This window comes from Equus przewalskii, chromosome X (genome assembly GCF_037783145.1).
Source record: "Equus przewalskii isolate Varuska chromosome X, EquPr2, whole genome shotgun sequence".
NCBI classification, from domain to species: Eukaryota; Metazoa; Chordata; class Mammalia; order Perissodactyla; family Equidae; genus Equus; species Equus przewalskii.
The window spans coordinates 56,814,885-56,841,646 of record NC_091863.1 but is presented as its reverse complement, the minus strand read 5'-3'; the positions used below and the strand labels follow the sequence as shown (position 1 = coordinate 56,841,646).

Sequence of the window (26,762 nt, the reverse complement as noted above, 5' to 3'; positions counted from 1 at the left end):
TTCCAAGTAAATATTGTACTAGAGGAATCAATTTACTACATTTTTGTGTCTTTTGATAGACATGTATTAGAATCAACACTACGAAATATATACCTATTAGCAGATGTTAAAAACATAAATGACCACAGAATTCAGCACCATCATGATTAAAAACATTAAGTAATTATATTAGCTTTATTAGAATTGTTCATGCCACTCAGTAAGGTTAACTGCTTAACCCATAAGCTTGATTTTACTCATAATATGTTAACCAACAATGGTTGTGAAATTGTAAGGCTCAAAACTGTAATTACATGAGGAAAGTAAACTAATTTCATTCTCCATCTAGATTGTCAGCAACAGGACCTAAAGACAATCACTAAGTAAAAAGAATTCTAATTAAGTGACTAAATTTCTGGGGTAAATATGAAAACAAATCCAGAGAACCATGCTTTATAACCGAAAATAGAAAACACTAACAGGTTAAGCACATTAGACAATAAATCAAGATCTGGATTCTAGTTACTTATTAGCTATGAAAAATCCTAGACAAATTCATTTAATTTTTCTGAGTTGTAGTTTCCCATCTATAAAATGAGAAAAATCATCTTTGTTTTATAAACCTCACAGGGAATGTGAATTATACCTTAGAAAGAATAGTTTCCTATCTATAAAATGAGAAAAATCATCTTTGTTTTATAAACCTCACAGAGAATGTGAATTATACCTTAGAAAGAACCTCCTGAGTGGAATGCTTTAAAAAAGGATGTCAGTGAATCATATCTCTGACAAGATTTGAAGAAAAGCAAAGCTCTCTTTTGCATGTAGTCTCACCTGAAGACAAGGGGTCTGATCAAGCTATTAGTACTGCAAAGCTTTGCTACACATTGTATTATAAACAAAAGGATAATCTGCTACATTTTGAATGCAAATTCAATGCTCTTCAGTTCTTCAATTCTTTAGAGAAAAAAAAATGTTCTTTTTAAAAATAAGGTACCAAGTTGCAATATTAAGATTTCACTCTCAAACAGTGATATTCAACTAGTTTTTTCCTAGTGAATCACTGAGCAACCAAATAGAAGTTAACATAGTGAAAATATATTTAGCTCTAATTTGTAATGTAACATTACTATCAATTCTCTCTAAATTACGTATCCAGAAACACTAACAAATTTTAAAAATATGGTAAATTTTGATAAAAACTGATATAAATCATAAAATTATTAAATATGTCCATTTACAAATTTAAGTGCTTGTAACTAGAATTTAAATTTTTATTTAAAATGTAAAATTTTTATTTAAAAGTGCAAATGCACAGATGAAAAAAATAAAAGAGTGAAGCTAAAACCAGAAATGAATCAGTCCAAAAAGTAAAACTTGCCTTTTGTTTAAAACATTGTGAATAAAATAAATTATATGTCAAGGTATCTAAAATTTGTCTTTCATTACATGCTTCTGAAAATGAATTAACAAAAATGTTTCTAAAATGTGACAATTTTCCTTCTTCCCTGCCAAAATTTTCCACTTTTAACATGTAATAGTTCCAATTGTACTCTCCTTACCATGGGCAAATTAAAAGCTATCAAGTTACTAAAAAATGAGAATTCAAATTTTTGAAGTCATAAGATAAATATATTGAAAAGAAAACTCTGACTAGAATTTCAAAACAATAAACTGAAATCTACATTTTGCCTTTAAAAGGAGGCCAGGCTTGTCTTTGAAAAAAAAATCTGTGTTTGAATAACAGTAAAAGTCATAAAACAGAGATAAAGGCATAGGAAATGAGAATTGGTTAACTCCTGATTTTAAACAATGTGAAAGAAATGTTTAGTTAACTGTGTGGAATCAGAGTTAATAACATTTTACTCATTTACTTCCATATAATTGAGTATCTCTAGTAATGAAGGTTAGATGGAAGCTCTTTCCTTTCTAGCTGAACGGTAGGTTGTAAAGAAACATTTAATTCCTTTTGACTTTCTTAGAAAGAAAAAAGAAAACCACATCATAAAGGTGGGGGAGAGGGTCATAATATTTTATAACAGGATGCAAGAGACTGCAAACAGAAGAAAATCTAAGCAAAACCCAGCAGGACTGATTTGCCTCCTTCAATCATGGGAAACACAACCCTATCAATCACTTGTCATATTGAGTTCACAATAGTAAAGGTTGATTTTATGGCTTACGGTTCCCAACACCACACACTAATCTCCCCATAATATCGTTTAATTGTTTCAAGCTGAAGGCCGGAAGCTTTTATTTCTTCCCTAAGTTCTTTGGTTCTTTCCTTTTCTGGTCATGTGAATCTGTGTGTATACACCTGCTTGATATGTCTTAGCATGACAGGAGGACTTATCTTTAGTGAAACGAGGGAAACAATCTTTTCTGCATTTAATATAAAAGATTAACTTTTTATTTGTATTAAAAGCATTAGCATATAAGAAGCACAAAATTAATATTGAGCCACAGAGCTTGTCAAAATGGCTTTCTAGGTTTTCAGAATTCATTCTGTGTAATTTTGGTTAGTGTAGGCATAAAAGCTATTTAGAATCCCATTCATGCTGACCGATTTTGTAAAAGGTAGATTTATTTTTCTATTTTAGCTATTGCATTTGTTCATTTTAAAATATTTTTATACAAAGGCTGCTAAGTCTGGAATTCAGATCTTTTTTTCTTTTAGATTTTTTTCCAGTTCATGTAAATTCTTCTTGCCTCTTCCTCCCAGTTATCAGAGAAGCATTTTGATAATCCAAAGTAATCTATACAAATGAAACAGTGCATACTGGAGAACTATCTCATTAAAGAGAAAATGAATAAACTTAATGTTACCACCATGTGACTTTTAAAAATCAGACTTTCAGAATTCCTTTTAGTGTTTTTTCCACCACCAAACACTAAACTAAGAAAAACATCACAGTATCATTTATGCCTTATCTGACAGATGAGAAATTGTGTGCACTTTAAATAATGCACAGTAGAATAAATATCCAATCATTATAATATGTGCTACAAAAACAGTCACCTGAAAAGAATGTATAGAACATCTCATGTCCAGATCATTTGGGCTGTGTGAATGCATACCAAAAGCAGCTTAACAGTCTTCCTACTCTAGGTTAAAAAACTGTACTTCTTTCTTTTGGGCTGGTGGAGTTTTTAGTTTTAGAAGAATTGGAAAGAAATGAAGAGATGTGAAGAAATATTCTGAAGATTCCTTGAGCATGTAAAACTGGCCAGTTTCAAAGATGGATAATTCTTATGCCTGAGAACTCTATTTCTGACATATTTTTTTGATTATTCATTTTCTGGAATTTCTTGGACTTGCAACTGAAACTTTTTAAACCTAAACGAATAATAAAGCTGGATATAACTGCCCAGACAACACAGGCAGCAGCATCAAAGGAAACATAAAGAACAAGTTTTCCATTGGAGATGTTTTAATTCACATTCTCTTTAATTCTAATTTGAATTTGTGATCTTTCCACAAACATATTATTATTCAAGAGATTTTTCCATAGCTATTTTTTTTATTTGGAGAAAACATTTATGATTAATTCATATAAAACAAATCTAAGCCTGAACTGCTGCTTCAATTGGTAAATTAAAATGATCAGGATAGGAAGGTAGAACATATTAGAGAGTGAAGCCAAAATCTCACACCAAAGGGTTCTGTGTATCCCAAAAAGTTAAATGGCCACATATTTTCTAATGTTAACTTATCCAGGGACTATCTCCACTTGCTTATTATTATATGGAATGATTGATTTGACTTTATACCTCAGGAGAGAGAGAAAAGGTCAACAGTCAAGAGGACAAACTATTGGTAGGACCAGAGAATAAACCATTACTCAGATGAAGAATGTAAAAGTAGCAAAAGCAATTAAACATTGAAAGCTGGTGAGTAGAGAAAACTGGAAAAACAATCAGGGTGAAACTGGGATACACTGATGAAGAATGGTTAACAGCAACCACAAACTTACGTTGGGAAGCTAACAAGCACCTGACAATATGAGTTTTATATATGCTCTCTCATTTAATCCTTATAACAAGAAGTGTGGTACTATCATCGTCATCTCTATTTTTACACATAAGAAATGAGGCTCAGAGAAGTGGACTTCCCCAGGCTAGAAAGCTGGGAAGTGACAGACCTTGCATTCCAACTCAGATCTGACTTCACAACTTGTTTAACTACTCTATATCATCTCCAGCTAGCTCCCATTTTTCAGGGAGAAAATGAAGCAAATAAAGTACAAAATACCTTTCAGGGTTTAATTAAATAGAATTTCTTATGATCTCAGCGATAACCCTTGAAAAAAGAAATAGGTCTCCTGTCTTTTTCTCTTTTGTCCCCCCTAATGAGACTGGGGAGAAGGTTGGAATTAGGCCAAAAGTGAAGAGAACAAGCAGCTGGAAAATGTATCATGACAAAAAGGAGGCAATATTACTAGAAGTATTTTATCCCATTCTCAAAGAATTTAGAATGAGAGGAAAAATTAAAAATACATTAAGGTTTGAATAGGTCACATGGTTCAAAAATCAAAACAACACTAAAAGATATTCAGGAAATGGTCTCATCCTTACCCTTGCCTCCATCCATCTCATTCCCCTTCTCCCATCAAGGTAACCACTTTTATTAGTTTCATTTGTATCCTTCTAGAATTTCTTTACACAATTATTAATGTGATTATTTCTTCCTGTTATTACACATACTATATACACTGATTTGCACCTTGTTTTCTCATTAACAATATGAGAAAAATTAACACTAAAATAGCATAAAAGCCCTTTAGAGAAAGGAATGATTTTAAAATATGACCAAAATCTATACTGACAAATAGCATTATTCTAGTACTAAAATTAAAGAGAATGGTATCAAATTACAGGCTTCAAAACACAAAAAATTAACTTCTTTTAACCCCAAATCATCATTTCAGCTACCAAGCATTCAGCTATTAACCATTTGGAAATTACTGAGTATTTTGTAATGTAACAGCTTTTCTCTTTCTTCTTCTACATTTCCTCAAGTAACAAATGTGTAAATAACTTTCTGCCTTAGAGCCTTTTCCTTTGGGCCTAGAAGTTAGCATTTCTGTTGTAAAGAGGATTTTTCAAACAAAGTTTTGAATCCTAGGAACTCTGAATATTGAGCCCCAATGCTAGAAGATATTACTGAATGTAGAGGAACCAGGGAGCAGAAAGGCAATAGCAATTTATTGTAGTGACTCCAATTTTAGAAACTCAAACTAAAAGGCAGAAAAATGTCTAACCAAAAATTTGATTCTTTTGATGTATAACAAATCATACCACAAGACACTTTAAAAATAACAGAGTGATACAAAGTTAAACAATGATAACTTTGTTAACTCTAACAATACTGGAAAGTACTGACCTACACACAATTATAGCTACCAGTGCTGAGAAAAAAGGCAAAACTGGAAAAAGTGAACAGATGAGTAAATAATGGCAGGCATTAATGGACCGCGAACAAGATAACTGGTCACAGGCTAGTAGTCATGGAGACAGCTTTCAGTCACTAACAACACAGTCTCCAAGTACCCTGGCCTCTTGTTATTAGACTTCATTACCAGTGAGTCAAAGCATTCATCATAACACTGAATAAGCCATAAAACAATGCTTTTAGAATTGAAAAGTTCAAAGCAAACTCTCACTTACCTTCCCTGTTAGAACTGAGGGAAATTCAGTATCAAACTTGTTGCTCAAGCCAAACCTTAAAAACAAAGACAGAACAAAATATATTCTACCCAGCATATTTAACTCTTTCCCTTTCTTCCAAAAAGGTTACAAAACCATGCATTTTTCTTTTGATGTTGTGATTTAAAAATGGGTCCTAAAATAATTTTATGATATTTATAGAAAATAAATCTTTCACTATTAATCCAAATTAATAGTTAGTAAAAGAAACTTAAGGAGCAAATGTTAAAGGAGGATTCTAACTAGATCCACGATATGGGGTTGAAAAATAATAAATTAGAGAAACACTGATATAGAGCTGGAAATAAAATAACTTTTGACCGAAATGTTTCTGTTAAAACCCATTTGAGCTGATAACTGTTGGAACTGGCTGAGGGGTAGTACGCGGGAGTGGATTATACTTTATACTTTTGTGTATATATGAAAATTTTTCTAATAAAAACTAATATAACCTTTGGAACTACACAGTTTGACAACTTATGATCAGTTACCATTCAGATACCCAAAGGTTGATCCTTATGAATGGCTTTTATGTACATGCTCAACCAATTCTGAGAAAATAGATCTCAGCCTTGAAAGCTCTGACTCTCTTCAAGTATGCCCACTAACATCTGTACTAAGTAGTCCAAGTGAATTTTATAAGCCTTCCTTCACCTACTTGTTGATTTCAGTAGGGATAACAAAGGTCACTTCCTGCATGTTAGATGATATCATGGTGACTACGATTTTATGTTAGCGGATGAAGGGTTGTAAGCAAAAAAGGAAAGGACATTAACGTTTATTGAGAATTCCCTGTGAGGTAGGCAATAAAAGTAACAGTTACCAGTAACTACTTACCATGGGCAAGACACTGTGCTATATAAATACATTACTTCTAAACTGTACGACCCTGCAAGAGAGGTATCTTTATCTCCATTTTACAGACAAGGAAGCTGACATTTAGAAAAATTTTTTTTTCCAAAAGTAATTAATTAAATAACTTGGTCAAAGTCATATATCTAGTAAGGGGAGTAAACCAAAACTCAAATGCTGATCCTTAAGTTCTGTCTGTCCTACATTAAGCTCCCTGAGAACAGAACCTATGGCTTATTTATTTTGCTAGTAGGTGTTTAATAAAAGTTTGTTGAATAATAAGCTACTGTACCGTTTGATTCAACTGATTTATAGCACTTTGGCTTTGGGTCAGTTTAAAGACATGTTAAGAATCCTATGTTCTACCAAACTATGCGTGAATATTATATTGTCCTTGTATCCTTTATACTAGCAGCTCTTTTTCAAGGACACAAGTCAGTCTTAAACACAAAGACTCTCTATACTTAGCAGCTGGTAGCAAGGTACATCATATCTGTGCATAAATATTCTATACCTTGTCCGTTTAAAATGTATTTTAAAAAAACAACGATATTTTACAATAGTTGAGAAAATTAATTAGTAGTTGTAAAAAGATCTCAACTTCATTAAAAAACCCTTCATTACTTCTCCAGGTGTCAGTACAACATGTAACAAGAACATAACATTCTCATAATAACATTCCCTTTAAATCTATACATAGACACAGGAGTACAGCCAAACTTAATAACAAGATGGATACTCCTCTACATGAATTTCTATGGTAACTTTCATGTGCTGTTTGAGAAATTGACACTCTAGTATTAAATATGTATTTGTAATTATGTGCTAATTCAGAAACCAATAACACAACAAATATTTAATAGAGCAAGAAACATATTTCATTTAAGTCATACTTAGCTAAATAGTAACTTTATCACTAGTCAAAAAGATGTAATTTAATTCATTATTCCACAAAGAGTAAATTCTTATTGTTTAACAAAGAAACAGATACAGGTTTCATTTTTAGAAAGTAGACATATTTAAAAGCAGAGCTCTATTTCCATATCTTGTCTAAAACGTCTTTTAGATGTAATGTCAATAACGTTTCTACCTCCATCAGAGACTGCTGCCACTATAGCTTTTCTCAGCTACCATTTTTTACCAGACATCAAATATGTAGAGGATATAGACAGATGTATCCCTCAAAATGTATGGAATATTTCTATTATTTAAAAAATTCTTAGCTTTGCTATTCTCCCTTTGCATTTATCACCAGACAAATGAACTTTCTTTCCCTCCATTTCCATTTCCCTAATATCCCCTCCTTTCTTAACCTTTTGAAATTTGACTTTTGATGCTGTCACTTTACTGAAAATAACCTCCTATTCAGTAAACTTATTCAGAAAGACAAGTTTACCTTGTCTTATTTATTGCCAAACACAACATCCTCTTTTCAGAACCTTTTCCCTTGACTTTGCAGCTTGTGATACTGTTGATCACTCCCTTTCCAGCACTCCCCCATTCTTTCACTTTCCCCTAACACTCTTGCCCTTTCCCAAAATTTAGGTTTTAGTCACCTGCTTCTCTTTCTAAGGGAACTATGACAGTTCAGCTATATTTAATAGCTTTGGCAATCACTTCTATGCTGATGATCATCAAATCTATATCTCTAGTTCTGTATTTTCCAACACGCTCTAGTCCCTCATCTCTAATTTCATAGTAAAAATTTCCATTTGGATATCTTGCTACAAAATAATACCATCTCAAGTGAAAGAGGTCTAAAATTAAAATGCTATCTTTTATTGGAAACTGGGTCCCCCTTTTAAATTCTTCATCTCTATCAATGGCACACTGACTCTCTTTAACATAGACCTTGGTATTGTTTTTGTACTTTCTCTCTCCTATTTTTTGCACCTTGCTTATATTCAGGTGGTTCCAAGTCCTGTTATTTGTTCCTCTGCAATCATTCTTATAATGATGATTCCTTCCTTTCCACTGCCACTGTCATGTTGGCTCCTGCTTTGCTCATATGGTTCCTCTTGCTTCCTCTCCCTAGTTTAAATCCTATACAGTCTGCAAGGCTCAAGTCCAGTTCCCAACCCTGCTGTAATATCTTGAATGCTCAGGCCTTCACGGATCCCCCCTTTCTTTGGTCACTCACAGCTGCTTCGAATCTGTAGTATACAATTCACCAGTTAATCAAATATTTTCTTTTATTCTTTGCTGCGCCACGGATCTTAAAGGCAATTTTCCTGTTAGTTTTGTAAAGCAAGGCCTATACTTTGTTTTTTTATGTATGCGTCATAGTGCTTGGCCCAGTGATCAAGTTCTCAAGAAATATTTGCATATTCACATTACTAATTTTCTTCAATATAAAAAGGGATTGTCTTTTCTAAAATATAGAAAGTACATAAGAAATGGTAAATAAAGTGTCATTTTACTTCTTAAAATATTCCTTAATCACCTACATATATCTACTTCAAAAGGTACAAAGATAGGCAAACTAGGCCTGACATGCTCTCACAATTTTGGCTAAAAGGCAGGAGCAATCCTGTTCTTGCCTACCAGGTATTTCTTTCCTTAACTTCCTCCATTAGAGACTCAGCACTTAAAAAGAATACTTAACTCAAATAATCTTAGGCACAACATTTTCACTTAGTAGCTACTAGGAAAATGTTGAAATGGCTGCTGCTGAACAAACACCTCAGCTTTGTTTCATAAACAACCCATTAAGTTAAGAACTGTGAGTCCCAGGAGTTAGACAAGCTCATCTACCCATTACTGATCAGTGACAGACATTACCCAAGATGTGTGGTTCTTTGGCATTAGATAAACAGGCACTTGGGAATTGCTTAAACTGCTATTTTATTGGCTTCATTAAATATAGAACCTATTATGTGTTTGAAGCTGACCCAGGTGGTTGTTCTTAATGACTGTATTTTATTTGTCAAGTGTCTTCGATGCCCCAAATTTTAATTTCTTGGGCAATTCTGTGGAGTAAAGAAAATTGAGGCAAAGAAGGATGAGTCCTGTTAGCTGCTCTTTGCTCTTCTCTCCCTCTGTACACCCCACACTATTTTTAATCCTTTTGAAAATGGCTATACATCAGCCTTTGAAAACCTTGCACAAATTAAAGTTCATGTGTTCAGGTTGTTTAAGAAAATGGAGCAAAGTGTAGTAGAATTCTGCCAACAAGAAACATGATTTCTCTAGAAAGCTATGCACTTATAGTAACACTGATTCTGAAGCAGGTGCACTAAACTCTATTTACTATACCAAGGAAAAGGAAAGTCTATGTTATACAATTCAAAGAGATTTTCAAAAAAATTATAGTTAAATCTCTTTAATCTTTCATTTGGAAATAATCATGTCTTGCCACACTGTAAAATGGCAATTTATCATAGAGGCAGTATCCTCAGACTAAAATCTCATAAAATGTTTACTTTTTACAAACACAAATTAACAATGCATCACTGTAATTCCTCAAAGACAGCTGTTTACAGAAAAGACATTCCATTCATTGATTTGAGAAGTATCAATATTTGTGGTGCTCTCTAGTTTTTGCAGAAAGGAATTGTTTGGCAAGTGTGACCCTCTTCTCCAATTCTATATATAATAACTTCAGCCCTTAAAGATTAACTTTATAAATCCCTGAGAATTGGTAACCTATCATCTCCACTAACTTCTATTAAGGGTAAATATCTATATATTTTAAGCAATATAAAGAGTGTGGTAATGCTTATAAATGTGAGAGGAAAATCTCAAGAGATGTAATTTTCCTTGTATTTCGATACATGGGATCCAAATATTTATCCTAAAAATATCAAGAAGTGATAGATACTAAGTTATATCACTTAGATGTAGTGTATTTCTGAAACACTTAATACTTCCAGGAGACATTTCATCATTTCTGTTTCTATAAGCTCAAATCTGTGGGAGTTAATTTAGCCATATTTTTTTAAAATTTGGAAAAAGATCCCCAAATATCCATTTATGATCATCATCTCAGAATTGGAATTACAATTAGCGTGGTTAGGTCATTCCACTTCTTAAGAAATTATAATTAAATGCATTTTAAAAGATTAATACCTTGTTAAAGTAACTAGAAAGCCAATATGTTAAGATGATACAAGTAGCCAGGGGCATTCTGACACAAAGGGCTTGCTTAACAAAGCTTTAAGAGGTTAAGGCCATCCCATACCCACCATTAATGGGACTGGTGATATTACTGTATCCATATATATCCATGCTCAGAAACATAAGTACTCCACAGCATGACTCAACTAACCAGTATTTGTTGAGGGCCTATAATATAGCATGCATTATGATGGGCATACTGAACGTTACTAAAGTGAACCAATATTCATTCAACTCACTTTTACTGAGTGTCTACTTCAGGGCAGGTACTGTGTTAGACACTGAGGATTCAGAGACAACCAGAAATTGTTCCTGCCACTGCAGCTTACAAGTTCATGGGGACAGAGAAGATCTGCAGAAGGTAGTGATATACGGAGAGCTGGGGTGAGGGCGGTGGGTTCTGGAATTCTAGATGGAGAATTCAGCTTGAGCAGAGGCAAAGAGATAAGAAGCAGCATGCTATGAACAGGAAAATATAATCAGCAAGGGTAAATGTCAGGAGATTAGGCTGATAGATAGGAAGAGTCCCGTTCTATACGCCATGTTAAGGAGCTTAGACTCTATCCTGCAGGTGAAAGGAAAACCATAGAATAGTCTTAAGCAGAAAAGTGGCGATTCAATCTAGCAGCAGGCTGGGGGACGGATGTGAAGGTGACAAGGATGAAGGCAAGACAACTAGTTAGTGTGGTGAAAGGGCCTGAAACAGGGAAGTGGCGGTAGAGAGGAAAATAAGAAATTTTTAGGTCACGTGTTGTTAATACTTGCTGATTACTCAGCTTTGAGAGGTGTGAGTGGGAAACAGGGGCCAAGGATGAATAACGGGATAGGTGGAGATACATTTAACTAAGATGGAGAATCCAGAAAGAGGAGGGATTTTTTTGAGGGGTTGGGATGGGAGTTTGAGGGTCTGTGTAAGCGGGGAATGAGTTCTGTTTTGAATACATTGAATTTAAGATGGTGGTGGGCCATCAGGTGAGGAAGCCCAGATAAGAGTCTGAGCAGAGACTGGCGCAGAGATACATATTTGTGAGACATCAGATAACTGAAACCATGAGAGTCAAGATGAGTCCACACAGGGAGAGGAGGGAATGAGAAGAACAGTGGGCTGAGAACAAAACCCTGGAGATCACTGTTATTCAAGGGGCAAGAGAGGAAGAAAAGCCCAGAATGAGACAGTTAAGGAACAGCCAGAAGAATACAAGGAGGACCAGGAGAGTGAAGTCACCAAGAAATTCCTAGGTTTGTGGGGCCAGCAAAATGTTCTTTAAAAACAGAATTTGAATACCTCTAGACAAAACATATACCTTCCAGTTCAACTAAGTCTCCATCATTACTCAGACTGCACCATTTTCTGTGACCTGTTTTGCCTCTGAACGCCTGTGTGTTTGTGACCCGTGGAGTAGAAACCTCCAAGAAGAACAGAGTCATTATAAGCATCATATGCAGCAGAGAGAACCAGAAAGATAGAGAATGAAAGATGCCCACTAATTTAGCAATAAGTGGGTCATACTGATCTTATGAGGCCAGTTTATCTGTGGTCATGGTAGCAGAATCCAGATTACAGAGGGGTGAAGAGGAAAAAGATATGGTGGATACAGCTACTTTAAAAAAATTTGGAGAAGGAAGGGAGAGAGATTAGACAGTAGCTAAGGGGGAACATAGGTCTAGGAAGGCTTTTGCTTTTAAACAATTAAGAGAGACTCTGGATATGTTTACAGGCTGATCCAGTAGAGAGGTAGCGAGAGGTAATATTAGAGACAGGGTTTGCCTGATGGAGCAGACCTGGGAGGAGGCTGGAAGAGAAGGGTATGGAAGGCAAAAGTGGAGGGGTGAGCTTTGGACCAGAGGAGGGATTCCTTGACCTCTGATGTTGGAGGAAGAGAGCACAGGAATTCAGACCTAATTAAGGTCCAGTGCAGGGGCTGGCCCCGTGGCCGAGTGGTTGAATTCGCGCTCTCTGCTTCGACGGCCCAGGGTTTTGCCAGTTTGGATCCTGGGCGCCAACATGGCACCGCTCATCAAGCCATGCTGAGGCGGCGTCCCACATGCCACAACTAGAAGGACCCACAACTAAAAATATACAACTAATTACTGGGGGGCTTTGGGAGAAAAAGGAAAAATAAAATCTTTTAAAAAAAAGATCCAATGCAGGTTTTTCAGCTGGAAAGTGACATGATTAAACTGTGTTTTAAGAAAATTAGTTTGGCACAAGCTTGCTGGATAAAATGGAGAGGGGAGAGGTGGCAGACTGTGGCAACAATTCAAGCAGAAGACGATGGCAACACAAACTAGAGTGGTGCCAGGAGAAATGGAAAAAATGAAAAATCAAATAGGTATTTCAAAAGGTATGATCACATAATCCTGGGACAGGCTGGCATAGGACAATTCGAGGAGAAGGAAGAGTTAAAATGACTCAAGGATTTGAAATATTACCCTGGAAGATTAGAATGGTGGTACCAGGGTCAGACATGGGGCAACTGGAATGCACAGCCAACGTGGGGAGAGAAAATGTTGGGTTTAAGATAGAGAGTTTGAGATGATGGTTCTCAAATTTTAAACTTTGAAAAGAAACGAAGTCCTCTATAGAATAGACGACTGCACAAAGAAAGGAAAAAATAAGGGGTGGGAGAGAATAAGAAATATTTCATTCAGATAGGGCAACTCTAACACTTCCATACCAGAAAAAAATTAAACTGAAGCTGATATTTTAGATGTCTCATAATTAGATTAACTATTTCACAAGGATCTTACTTTACTGGATATAAGGAAGGTCTTACTACCACAGAAAGACCAGTTTCTCAGATCCAGTAAAACCTTCTCCTAAACTGTAATTTTTTTTCCAAATCTCAGACATTTAACATCAAATGTGTTTTCTAGGTAAGAGAATGTGTGCAGCGGAACTAAATAGTTTTCCAAACTATATAGGTTAATTAGCGATTCAAGTACTGGTTTGCTGCTTTTCAGGTTTTGGCTTCAATTAATACCAACAATTACTACCAGCACCACTTCTTCACACTCCTAATTCCAGAATTTTTAAGCTGGAAGGAATATTACACCTATCACAAGGCCCTGGGCATGGCAAGTGTCAGTGTTGTGCTTTTAATTGAAAATAGGTTAGTAAGTACTTCACCACGATTGTGTAAAGAGTAGAATGGAACTACAAATAAGTTTGGGGGAACTTAATTTGTTTCCTTGCTCCTTCTCTGTTTTCTGAATTTTAGAAAATAATGAGGGGGAGGCATGTTGGAATATAAAGTTCTGGACTGGAATAAAAAACCTTTTTCTGTTCAGTCATGTGAAATAATCTGCATGAAAGCAAACTTTGATGCCAGAATCATAATTAGTTTGAGTAATTAAGTGTCTCCCTAGCGATGAAATGAATGGAGTAAAACAGTGCAGTAAGTGGCATCTGAACATTGGAGACTATCTGCAAAATTCTTGGCCCAAGAAAAATTGTGTTAAAATTGCTGAACCAAAAAGCAGGTCTAACAATCTCCCCAAACCCTTCCACAATTTAAAAATCTTTCTTCATATATTTTATGCCAAGATCACAAAAGTATACTACAATAAAAATACTCAACGTGTTAAAATTAAAAGCTAACATCATGGGGGGGGTGGTGCATATTATATGATTTCAGATACTATGAACTCAATTGAAAGGCAAAGAGGCTAGGTGAGCCATTATCAAAATTAGAGGCAGCATGATTTGATAGGAAAAAATAGCCCTATTTTGAAAATGCAGTAAAAGATAGCATAGTTAAGAGGATGAACATGACACAATACTCAAACTTCCAAGCACTTACAGCCCAAGCACATAAAAAATGAGAAAGCACTCCTCAAAGCGCAGAGAATCATTAAAATTTTCTTTTGCTTTGCAACTACTATGCTGTGAGGTCCCACCTCCTTTTATTTTCTCAAACATGATCCAAGATTTCAATTTTTAAAAATGTCCTTCTGCATAGGTTTTCAAGAAATCATCCTCAGCTCCTGAGGGACTAATTTCCATATATATATTTAATGTTTGCATATTTAGTATTGGGCATACAAAATCTCCTGGAGGTATCTTAAATTATCTCAGAGCTGAAAGGCTTTAGAAACCATCTACCTCAAACCCCTCGTTTTACAGATGGAGAAATCAAGGCCCAGAAATGGGAAGTAACCTGACCAAGGTCAAAGGGCTAGTAAGAAGCAAAACTTGCACTAACATCCAAGAGCCCTCACCCTCAATCCATTGCTCTTCCTATTTTTCATAGCTGTCTCTCCTCCTGAATCTCTAATTGTGTGATATTTAAGGAATGTTAGAGTGAAGAGTGATCAACACATGGAAACGATTACTGCGTTCATTCATATAAGGATTAGAGAGGAAGAATGGATGGAGGAATATGAGTGTGGGTGGATATTCTATAACATTATTTACAAAATATATCATGTTTCTGTTTTGAAGAATTCCAAGCCTAGGTCTTGTCACATGTCACAGCAGTCACCCTGTTCCACTAGACACCAATCGTAGCAGCAAAGAATCCTCTGGTACATCATGCAGTTTAAAGACTATTCACTTGCCAGCATACACAGAAGCAAGGAGATTCATCCCTATTCCAGTCTCTCTGGCTCCCAAACCCCTAACTTCCCGGCCCTGTACTCATTCTTTACCTGGCGTTGGTGCATCACATTTGCATTCTCCTCTTCCTTTACACCCATCTCCCTCGGCTCGTCCATTCAGACCGGTGTCCTTTCCTAACTGTATGCCTCAGTCAGCCCTCCCCCACTGCAAAGGCCCCTCCATCATCTTCTCATTCCTCTGTCGCCAAATCTCAGCCTTTTCAAACCCCATAGCCCCCTCTCGCTTACACAGTGATGTGGCCGGCGCCCCGCACCAATACGGGGTCGGGGGCATATCTCCGCAGATGCTCCTCGCTCACTACCCGAGGCGGGGGCGGCGTCTCCTCCTCCTCTTCTTCTTCCTCCTCCTCCTCTTCTTCCTCCTCCTCCTCCTCATCTTCCTCGTCATCGTCGGGCCCCGATACAGAAGACGACGACGGCGACGACGACGACGTTGCCGCTTCTTCCTCCTCCTCCTCCAGTTCCGAGATGGTGTCGAACTCCGCCATGTTGGGCAGCAGGATGCTCATCACGTGACCTCTCGATCGCCTCCACCCTCACGGAGAAGAGTTTGAACCTGCTGAGGTGCTGGGAGAGGAGGGGGAACAAAATGAAGAGAAAGAGGACCGGGGTAGGGACAGGATTTGAGGAGATGCGCCTGCGTGTTGAGACAGAACGGGGGGGGGGCGGTGGTGGGTGGGGGGAGGTGGGGGGCTGGAGGCGGGGGCACGAGGGAGAGAAGAGCAAAATCAGTGTACGCTTGCGCGGCTCTAAGAGACGGGGGGCGTTAGAGGTGAACTCCAGGGAATTGTCGAGGTCCGGTCTGCGGTTGCAGATGTTAGCACTGCTCTTTGGCATTTTGCTGCTTGTGTGCGGGGGACGTATCTTCTGTTTTTATTTCCTATAAATTCATAGTGGATGTTATTACCCCTCCCCCAAGTGCAGGGAAAACATATTCTATAAAAGTGAAGTTAGAACTTTGCCCCAAATATCTAAAGGTATATACCAATCCCTTGTGTTTGTTCAGCATTAGAGTTTAAAAGACCTTTGCATCACAACTTTGCCACACCCTCGGAGGCATTTTTGTTAACATTTTACTGAGGAGGAAGCTTTCTATTTACTACTTCTAGTACTCCTACTATGTAATACTTATAGAGGACTTACTAAGTGTCAGGGACTGTGCTGTGTGCCCTGTATGCATATCTCATTTAATGCTTCACAACTCTGAGATATGTCCCATGATGATCTAATTTTACAGATGGAAGACCTAGATGCAGAGAGGATAAACTTGCCCAAGGTCATGGAGTTACTGAATGGCAGACCCAGTTTTAAATTTGGGGGTCTTTTCTGGTTCCCAAAGCTCAATACTCCTAACCAAAGGGCGATACTGCCTGAAGTTCTTTGGAAAGGCTTTGTAGAGTAGTGTCTTTAGGACTGTTTCTTAAAAGTTGTTTGAATTTGGAGGTTTTTTTTTTTTGTGGGGGGTGGAAGGAGTGGAGGAAGCATTCCAACCTAAGGAAACATTAACATCCATTTTCCAGACACTGAGCTAGACTGACTCATGTACAATACGTCTCTCAGTTAACCCTTAAACAATCTGTGAGGTAAGCATCATCATGTCTATTTTATAGATAGCAAAACTGAGTCGCAGGAAATTTAAGTGATATATTAAGGTCTATGGTGACTTTTTGTCCAGAATTTTTCATTTCAAATATTTTATCTTCTCCACGCCCACCAAAATGTTATAGAGATCACATATTTTGAGTGTCCAATCCATATCTCAAACTATTTCATACTTGGCAGCAGCACAAAAATCCGTATCATAATTCAGGGATCATTAAGACAGTAAAGTCATACAGCTGCTAAACAATAAAACAAATACTGTAATCCAGGTATTCTAATATCAGCTTCATTGTCCCTTCTGCTGCACTACAGCTGCATCCCAATTAGATACCGAGACTGGAGAAACAGACATAGCCACACTTTAATTTAGGATGAGCATTACGTTAGCAGTATAATAGTATAAACAAAACATTTAGGATGTTTGAGGGAGGAAGAAATTAGTTCTATAAGAGGCACTGATCAAACCATCATCATTATCAAGGAGTGTGTTATTAAAAGAAAAAAAATTTTGTTGTACTCAAAAGCTTGATTATTTAGGAACTTTAAAAATAAGTTGTAACACTGTCAATAAACAACAAAATCTAGTCTTTTATAGTATAGACAACTTATCTATTAGGCAGGAATTATAATTAAATATGGAACTTAAAATACTTTATGATAGCCTTCTGGCAAGACATATATGATATATTTGCTTTTCTTGGGTATTAATAAATAATGTGTCATCTGTCATTTATGGGGGTGATATACCTTAGACTTAAAATTAGTATTCTGCACCAGTTCTTCTCTTTCAAAAAACAAAAAAGCCATAGGCGATACTAAAAAATTTCCAAATATGTTATCCATAAAGGTCCACTAAGTCAATGTCTAGGAGGGAAGTATTTTGCTGCCTACTGCTTAAATGGTAGCTTCTCCTTTCTACCACTCCGGATTAGGCTAGGAAGGGATATTTGAAGGACAGAAAGGGAAAGGAGTACAGGGGTGGACTTTGTGATTAAGTGTAAATGAGGTACTGGAACTATGGTACAAGTGAAGAAATAATGGCTATGGGAGATGAGAGGGAAAGTGAGGGAGGGGGAAATTCCACTGTCAAAATGGAAAGAGGCCCCTGACATTTAGTTAGATCTCAAAAGGACAGAGCAGTTCAGGGAAGTGCTGTGCTTGGAGAAACTCACAAGTATAGTAAAATCTGTTCGTCTGTTTTTCTGCACATACAGGGTGCTGAAAAGGCATATATGATTCCAAAGAATTTGTTTTGCTGAAATACAGGAGAATTTGGAATTGGGCAAGCTGAGAAAAACACATTTTGTCAGTAAACACAAGAAACAACATGATTTTTTAAAGAAATTTTTATTGAGTTAATGATAGGTTACAATCGTGTGAAATTTCAGTTGTACAGTATTGTCTGTCAGTCGTGTTGTAGGTGCACCCCTTCACCCTTTGTGCCCACCCCCCACCCCATCTTTCCCCTGGTAGCCACTAATCTGTTCTCTTTGTCTACATTTTTAAATTCCTCATATGAGTGGAGTCATACAGAGATTGTCCTTCTCTATCTAGCTTATTTCACTTAACATAATTCCCTCAAGGTCCATCCATGTTGTTGCAAATGGGACGATTTTGTTCTGTTTTACAGCTGAGTAGTATTCCATTGTATATATATGCCACATCTTCTTTATCCAATCATCTGTTGATGGGCACTTGGGTTGCTTCCATGTCTTGGCTATGAAACAACATGATTTTTAAATGTTACTTTAGCAACCATCAAGAATAGTAAAGCTAGGAGTAGATGGAGAAGAAAGCAGGCCATGTAACTTTCTGTCTGATGTGCTAAGCAGGGCATGGGGGTAATTCTCCTGTCTGATGGATAGGGACCTGGGGCGAGAGATCACAAGTCTAACCATCTGAGGGGTTTTCAACCTTAAAACAGCAGAAAAGAAGTGTAACTTTTAAAAGACAGATTTCTTTCTTTAACAACTTATTTATTTAAGCATATGATTCAGTATTTTAGTACATTTACGAACTTGTACAAATAGCAACACAAACTAATTTTAGAACATTTCTGCCACACTCAAAGCAATCACTGCCCCATTTTCAGTCATTCCCCATTCTCACCCCTAGCCCCAGGCAATAATTAATCTACTTTTTGTTTCCATAGATTTCTTTTCTGGATATTTCAAATAAATTGTATCATACAATATGTGGTCTTTTGTGTCTAGCTTCTTTGGCTTAGCATAATGTTTTTGAGGTTCATCCATGTTGTGTCTTGCATAAGTACTTCATTACTTTTAATTGATGAATAGTATGCCATTGTAATGATATACCGCATTTTTTTTAATCCACTCACCAATTGATGACATTTGTGTTGCTTCTACCTTTTGGATATTACGAAAACGCTGCTGTGAAAGTTCACCTACACGTCCTGTGTGAACATGTGTTTTAATTACTCTAGGGTATATACCTATGAGTGGAATTGCTGGGTCATATGGTAAGACTATGTTGAATTTAAGAAAATTACCAAACTGTTTTCCAAAGTGGCTGAATCAGTTTACATTCCCACCAGCAACGTATGAGGGTTCCATTTTCCCCACTTCCTCTCCAACATTTGTCGTCTATCTTTTTGTTTATACCTATTCTTGTGAGTATGAAGTGCTATCACATTGTAGTTTTACTTTGCATTTCCCTAATGGCTAATGATGTTGAACATCTTTTCATGTGCTTGTTGGCCATTTGAGTACCTTCTCTGATGAAAAATCTATTCAAATCTTTGGCTCCATTTTTAAAATTAAGCTTTTTTCCCAAGATAATTAGATATTCATATATCATTTAAAAAATAATACAGAGAGGTCCTGTTTACCGTTTACTCAGTATCCCTCAATGGTAACATCTTGCATAATTGTAATATACTATCACAACCACAAATTTGACATTGATACAATCCACTCATCTTACTCAGATTTCCACAAACATACATGTATTCCTTTGTGTGTGTGTGCATTTAGTTCTATACAATTTTATCACAGGGTAGGTTTATAGGACCACCACTGTAGTCATGATGCAGAGCAGTTACATCACCATAATCCCGTCTGTTATCCTTTGATAACCATTTTGCCCCTTTCCCCCACAACCATTAAACTGTTTAGCATCTATAATTGTAATTTCAAGGATGTTATGTAACTCGTATCATACAGTATGTGACCTTTAGGGATTGGCCTTTGTCACTCAGCATACTTCTAAGAATCATCTAGGTTATTGAGTGTATCAGTGGTTCATTTCTTTTTATGGCTGTGTACTATTCCACAGTAGAGATGTACCATAGTTTGTTTAGCTATTCACCCACTGAAAGACATCTGGTTTTTTTCCAGATTTTGGCTGTTATGAACATTTATGTACAGATTTTTTGCCCTTTTAAAAGTTTGGTTATTTGTTTACTTATTATTGAGTTATAAAGCACCCTTTATATATTCTACATGGAAGGCCTTTATCACATATATAATGTACACATATTTTCTCCCAGTGTGTGACTTTCCTTTTTATGCTATTAATGATGTCTTTTGAACTGAAAAAGTTTTCAATTTTGATGAAAGCCAATTCATCAATTTTTTTAAATTGCTTGTTCCTTTGGTGAGAAATTTTTGCCTAACACAATGTTCAGAAGATTTGCTCTTATGTTTACTTCTAAAAGTTTTTTAGGTCTATGATCCATTTTGAGTTAATTTTTGTGTATGATATGTAGTAAGGGTCTAAACTCATATTTTTGCATGTGGCTATTGAATTGTCCATTTAATTCAGAATGGCACCATTTGTTGAAGACTGTCCTTTTTCTGTTGAATTTCCTTGATACCTTTGTTGAAACTCAATTAACCGTAAGTGTATGGATTTATTCCTGGACTCTTAATTCTGTTCAGTTGATCTATATGTCTATCTTCATGCCAGTGCCACACCATCTTGAATACTATAGCTTTGTAGTAAGTTTTTAAATTGGAGCATCTAAGTCCATCACATTTGCTCTTTTTCAATACTATTTTGGCCTCCTTGAGTCTTTCATATTTTCACATAAGTTTTAGAGTCCTCTCATCAATTACTTCCAGACAAGCCGGCTGGAATTTTGATTGGAATCACATTGAATCTGTAGATGAATTTGGGAATATTGCCAATTTAACAATGTTAAGTCTTCTGATCCATGAACATGTGTTATCTCTCCATTTGTTTAGATCTTCTTTAATTTCCTTAAATAGTGTTTTGTACTTTTCAGTGCACAAAACTTGCAATTCTTTTGTTAAATTTATTCTTAAATACTTTTTTTTGAATACTATTATGAATGGAATTGTTTAATTTCATTTTTGGATTACACATTGTTAGTTTATGGGAATACATTTTTTTATATTGATGTGTAGCCTGTCACCTTACTGAACACATTTATTAGTTCTAATAGATGTGTGTGTGTGAAATCCTTAGGATTTTTTTTACATATAAATTCATGTAATCTGTGAATAAACACTGTTTTACCTATTCCTTTCTAATCTGGATCTTGTCTCTCCCTCCCTCCTCTTTCTCTCCCTTTTGCTTCTCCTTCTCCCTTCCTCTCTCTTCATCTCTGTCTCTGTCTCTCTCTCTCTTTCCCTTCCTTCCTTTCTTCTTCCATTCTTTCTTCTCCCTCTCCCTCCCTGCCTTCCTTCTTTCCTGTCTTTTCTGCTTGGTTACATGGCCTTGAATTTACATTACAATGTTGAACAGAAGTGTTGAGTACAGAATTCCTTGACTTGTTCCCAGTCTCAAGGGAAAATGATTCAGTCTTTCACCATTAAGTATGATGTTAGCTGTAGTTTTTTTTATTTTGCAATGTCCTTAATTAGGTTGAGGAAGTTTCGTAGATTGTGGAATTTTTTCTTTTAATCAGGAATGGTCTCAGGTTTTGTCAGATGCCTTTTTCACATCAATTGAAATGATCATGGAGTTTTTGTCCTTTATTCTCTCAAATATTTTATTACATGAATTGATTTCCAGTTCTTAACTCAACCTTTCATTCCTGGGATAATTCCACTTGGTCTTAGTGTATAATCACTTTTATATGTGGATGGATTCAGTTTCTTAATATTTAAGATTTTTGCATCTATATTCATGAGGGATAAAATATATATTATTTTACTTTTGATATCGATCTCACTTTGGCATTAGGGTAATGCTGGCCTCTTAGAATAGGCTGGAGTTTTCCCCTTTTCCTCTGTTTTCTGGGGGAATTTGTGAAGAACTGTAATTTTTCTTCTTTAAATGTTTGAAAGAATTCACCAGGCCCGGACTTTTATTATGGATAATTTTTTTTTATTACTAAGTCAATCTCTTGTTGAGATTGATGTCTATTCAGATGTCTATTCAGATTTTCTCTTTCTGCTCAAGTCAGTTTCAGTACTTTTTGTCTTTCCAGGAATTTATCTATTTCATATAAGTTGTTTAATTGTTGACCTAAAATTGTCCATAGCATTCTCTTATAATCCTTTTAATTTTTGTAAGGTTGGTAGTGATATCCTCTCATTCATTATGACTTTAGTAATTTATGTGTTCTCTCTCTTTTTTTTTTGGTCAGTCCAGCTACAGGTTTTTCCATTTTGTTTATCTTTGCACAGAACCCACTGTTGATTTGACTGATTTTAACTTTTTTTTTTCTGTTATCCATTCTATTGATTTTTGCAGTAACCTTTAGTATTTTCTTCCTTCTGATTGCTTTTGGTTGAGTTTGCTTTTCTTTTTCTAGTTTTTTTTTTTTTTTTTTTATAAAGTTGTTTTTGTTTTTTTTTTTTTAAGATTTTATTTTTTCCTTTTTCTCCCCAAAGCCCCCCAGTACATAGTTGTATACTTCTCGTTGTGGGTTCTTCTAGTTGTGGTATGTGGGACGCTGCCTCAGCGTGGTTTGATGAGCAGTGCCATGTCCGCGCCCAGGATTCGAACCAACGAAACACTGGGCCGCCTGCAGCGGAGCGCGCGAACTTAACCACTCGGCCACGGGGCCAGCCCCATCTTTTTCTAGTTTTTTTAAGGCAGAAATACAGGTTATTCCTTGAGATCTTTCATCTACGTTATAGATATTTACTCCTATAAATTTCCTTCTAAGGACTGTATTAGCTGTATCTGATGAATTTTTCTATGTTGTGTTTTTGTTTGCATCCAGCCCAAAAGATTTTCTAAATTCCCTGGTGATTTTTCTTTGACCCATTGGTTATTATGAAGTGTGTTATTTAATTTCCTGATATTTGAAGGTTTCCAAAATTTTCTTATGTTGTTAATTTCTAATTTAATTCCAGTGTGGTTTGAGAAGATAAATTGTACGATATCAATACTTTTAAATTTACTGAGTCTTGCTTTATGGCCTACCATATCATTTATTTTTGAGAAAGTTCCATGTACATTTGAAAAGAATGTATATTCTGCTGTTGTTGGTTGGATTGTTATAAAAATGTCAGTTAGGTCTACCTTCTAGTGCTGTTCATGTCTTCTATATCCTTGTTGATTTTCTGTCTCACTTTGCTGTTGGGTACTCAGAGTGAGTCACTGAAATCTCCAAGTATTATTGTTGAATTTTCCATTTCTTGGTCATTTTGTTAGTTTTTGCTTCATGTAGTATAAGCCTCCTTTGTTAGGTGGACATATGTTTATAATAATTATATTTTCCTGATGAATTGATTCTTCATCATTATAGAATATCCCTTTTTATCTCAAGTAAAAATATTGGTTTATATTTTTATATTAGTGTAGACGCTCCAGCTCTCTTATTGATACTGTTTGCATCATTTTTTTTCATTCTTTTGCTTTATTTTATTAGCTTTTTTATTGAGATATAATTGACATATAACATTGTGTAAGTTTAAGGTGTACAACGTATTGACTTGATAAATTTATATTGCTATAAGATTGCCATCATAGCATTAGGTAACGCTTCTGTTGTGCCACATAATTATCATTTCTTCTAATGTTGGGAACAATTAAGATCTAGTCTCTTAGTAAGTTTAATGCTTATAACACAGCGTTGTTGTCTATAATCACTGTACTGTGTATTAGATCTCCAGGACTTATTTATCTACTAGTTGCAAGTATGTACCCTTAAACAACTTCTCTTCCATTCTCCCACCCCCTAGCCCCTGGTAACCACCATTTCACTCTGTTTTTCTGAGTTCAGTTTGTTTTTTGAGATTCCGTGTATAAGAGATATCGTATGGTATTTGTCTTTCTTTGTCTGACTTATCTCACTTAGCATAATGTCTTCAAGGTCCATATGTGTTTTTGCAAATGGCAGAATTCCCTTTTTTCTCGTGGCTGAATGGTATTACATTGTATATATATATATATATACCACATCTTTATCTACTCATCTGTTGACAGACACTTGGGTTGTTTCCATATCTTGGCTATTGTGAATAATGCTGCAATAAATATGGGAGTGCATATACCTCTTTAGTAACCTGTTTTCATTTCCTTTGGATATACACCCAGAAGTGGGATTGCTGAATCATATGGTGGTTCTAGTTTTAATTTTTTGAGAAACCGCCATACTGTTCTCCATAGTGGCTGAACCAGTTCATAATCTCACCAACAGTGTACAAGTGGTCCCTTTTCTCCACATCCTTGCCAATACTTATCTCTTGCTTCCTTGATGATGACCATTCTTACAGGTGTGAGGTAATATCTCATTGTGGTTTTGATTTGTATTTCTGTGATGATTAGTGATGTTGAGTATGTTACCATGTACCTGTTGGCATTTTGGATGTCGTCTTTGGAAAAATGCCTGTGTAGCTCTTCTGCCCATTTTTAAATCAGATCTTTTGTTTTTTTGTTATTGAGTTGTATGAGTTATTCATAAATTTTGGGTATTAACCCCTAATTCAGCACATGGTTTGCAAATATTTTCTCCTATTCCATAGGTTGCCTTTTCATTTTGTTGATTGTTTCTTTGCGGTGCAGAAGCTTTTAAGTTTGATGTAGTCCCTCTTGTTGATTTTTTCTTTTGTTTGTGCTTTTGGTGTCAAATCCGAAAAATCATTGCCAAGACCAATGTCAAGGAGATTCTTTCCTATGTTTTCTTACCAGTAGTTTTATGCTTTCAGGTCTTATATTTAACCCTTTAATCTATTTCACATTAATTTTTGTGGATGGTGTAAGATAGAGGTCTAATTTTCATTTTTCTGCATGTGGTTATCCAGTTTTCCCAACACCATTTGTTGAAGAGACCATCCTTTCCCCATTGTATGTTCTTGGTTCTCTTATCAAATATTAGTTCACCACATATGTGAGGGTTTAATTTTGGGCTCTCTATTCTGTTCCATTTGTCTATGTGTCTATTTTTATGCCGTTACCATTCTGCTTTAATTATTGTAGTTTGGTAGTATAGTTTGAAATGAGGAAATGTATTTCCTCTCGTTTTGTTCTTCTTTCTCATTATTGCTGTGGCTATTCGGAGTCTTTTGTGGTTCCATACAAATTTTAGGATTGTTTTTTGTATTTCTGTGAAAAATGCCATTGGGATTTTGATAGAGATTGTGTTGAATCTATAGATGGCTTTGGGTAGCGTGGACATATTAATAATATTAACTCTTCCAATCCATGAACACAGGATGTCCTTCCATTTGTTTGTGTCTTCTTCGATTTCTTTCAGCAAAGTCGTGTAGTTTTCATTGCATAGATCTTTTACCTCCTTGATTAAATTTATTACTAGGTATTTTATTGTATTTGATGCTATTGTTAAAGCACTGGTTTCATTTCCTTTGAGAGTATATCCAGAAGAGGGATTACTGGATCATATGGTAGTTTTATTTTTAGTTTTTTGAAACCTCTATAGTGTTTTCCATGATTGGTGTAGCAATTTACATTCCCATTAACAATATACAAGTGTTCCTTTTTCTCCACATTCTCGCCAACATTTGTTATCTTTTATTGTTTCCTAATAGCCATCCTAACAGGTGTGAGGTGATATGATTTTGATTAGTGATGTTGAGTATCTTTTCATATATTTGTTGGCCGTTTGTATATATTCTTTGGGAAAATGTCTCCTCAGGTCCTTTGCCCATTTTTTAATCAGATTATTTGTTTGTTTTTGCTATTGAGCTGTATAAGTTTCTTATATATTTTGGATATTAACCCCTTATCAGATATATAGTGTGAAAATATTTTCTCCCAGTTAATAGGTTGCCTTTTCACTTTGTTGATGGTTTCTTCTCCTGTGCAGAAGCTTTTTTAGTTTGAGGTAATCCCATTTATTTATTTTTTCTTTTGTTTCCCTTGCCTGGGGAGACACAATATTCAAACAGATACTGCTAAGACCAATTAAAAAGCTTTTAATCTTTCATGCTGTGAATGAGGTATCACAATTATTGATATTGCGGTTGAACCATCTGTGCATCCAAGCAATAAATCCCAGTTGATCATGTTGGATGATCCTTTTAATTTGCTGGTGATTTTGGATTGCTAATATTTTTTTGAGGATAATGCGTCTATGTTCATTCGGGGATATTGACCTGCAATTTTCTTTTTTTCTAGTGTCCTTGCCTGGTTTTGGTATCAGGTAATACTGGCCTCATAAAATGAGTTTGGAAGTTTTCTCTTCTGTTCAATTTGTTGGAAGAATTTGAGAGGATGGTCATTAATTTTTTAAATGTTTGGTACAATTCATCAGTGAAGTCATCTGCTCTTGGGATTTACTTTGTTGGGAGGTTTGTGTTAATTGATTCAATCTCCGTACTCATTATTTGTCTGTTCAGATTTCTGTTTCTTTATGATTTGGTCTTTATGATTTGGTAGCATGTTTCTAGGAATTTGTACACTTGTTCTAGGTTATCCAATTTGATGACGTATAATGTATAGTTGTTCAGAGCAGTCTCTGATGACCCGTTCTATTTCTGTGGTAT

General features: G+C 35.7%; 1 protein-coding gene across 1 annotated transcript in view; it reads right to left on the bottom strand.

Annotated features, from left to right (window-relative positions):
• Positions 1–19,063, bottom strand: part of CHIC1 (cysteine rich hydrophobic domain 1) — a 57,680-nt gene extending 38,617 nt beyond the window's left edge. Inside the window, exons 1-2 of the mRNA XM_070605763.1 lie at positions 15,502–19,063; positions 5,647–5,701 (exon numbers count right to left, since the gene is read on the bottom strand). Coding sequence (XP_070461864.1) covers positions 5,647–5,701; positions 15,502–15,782 — 336 coding nt within the window. The 5' untranslated portion in view covers positions 15,783–19,063. The remainder of the gene's footprint in view (positions 1–5,646; positions 5,702–15,501) is intronic.
• Between the last annotated feature and the right edge of the window lie 7,699 nt (positions 19,064–26,762).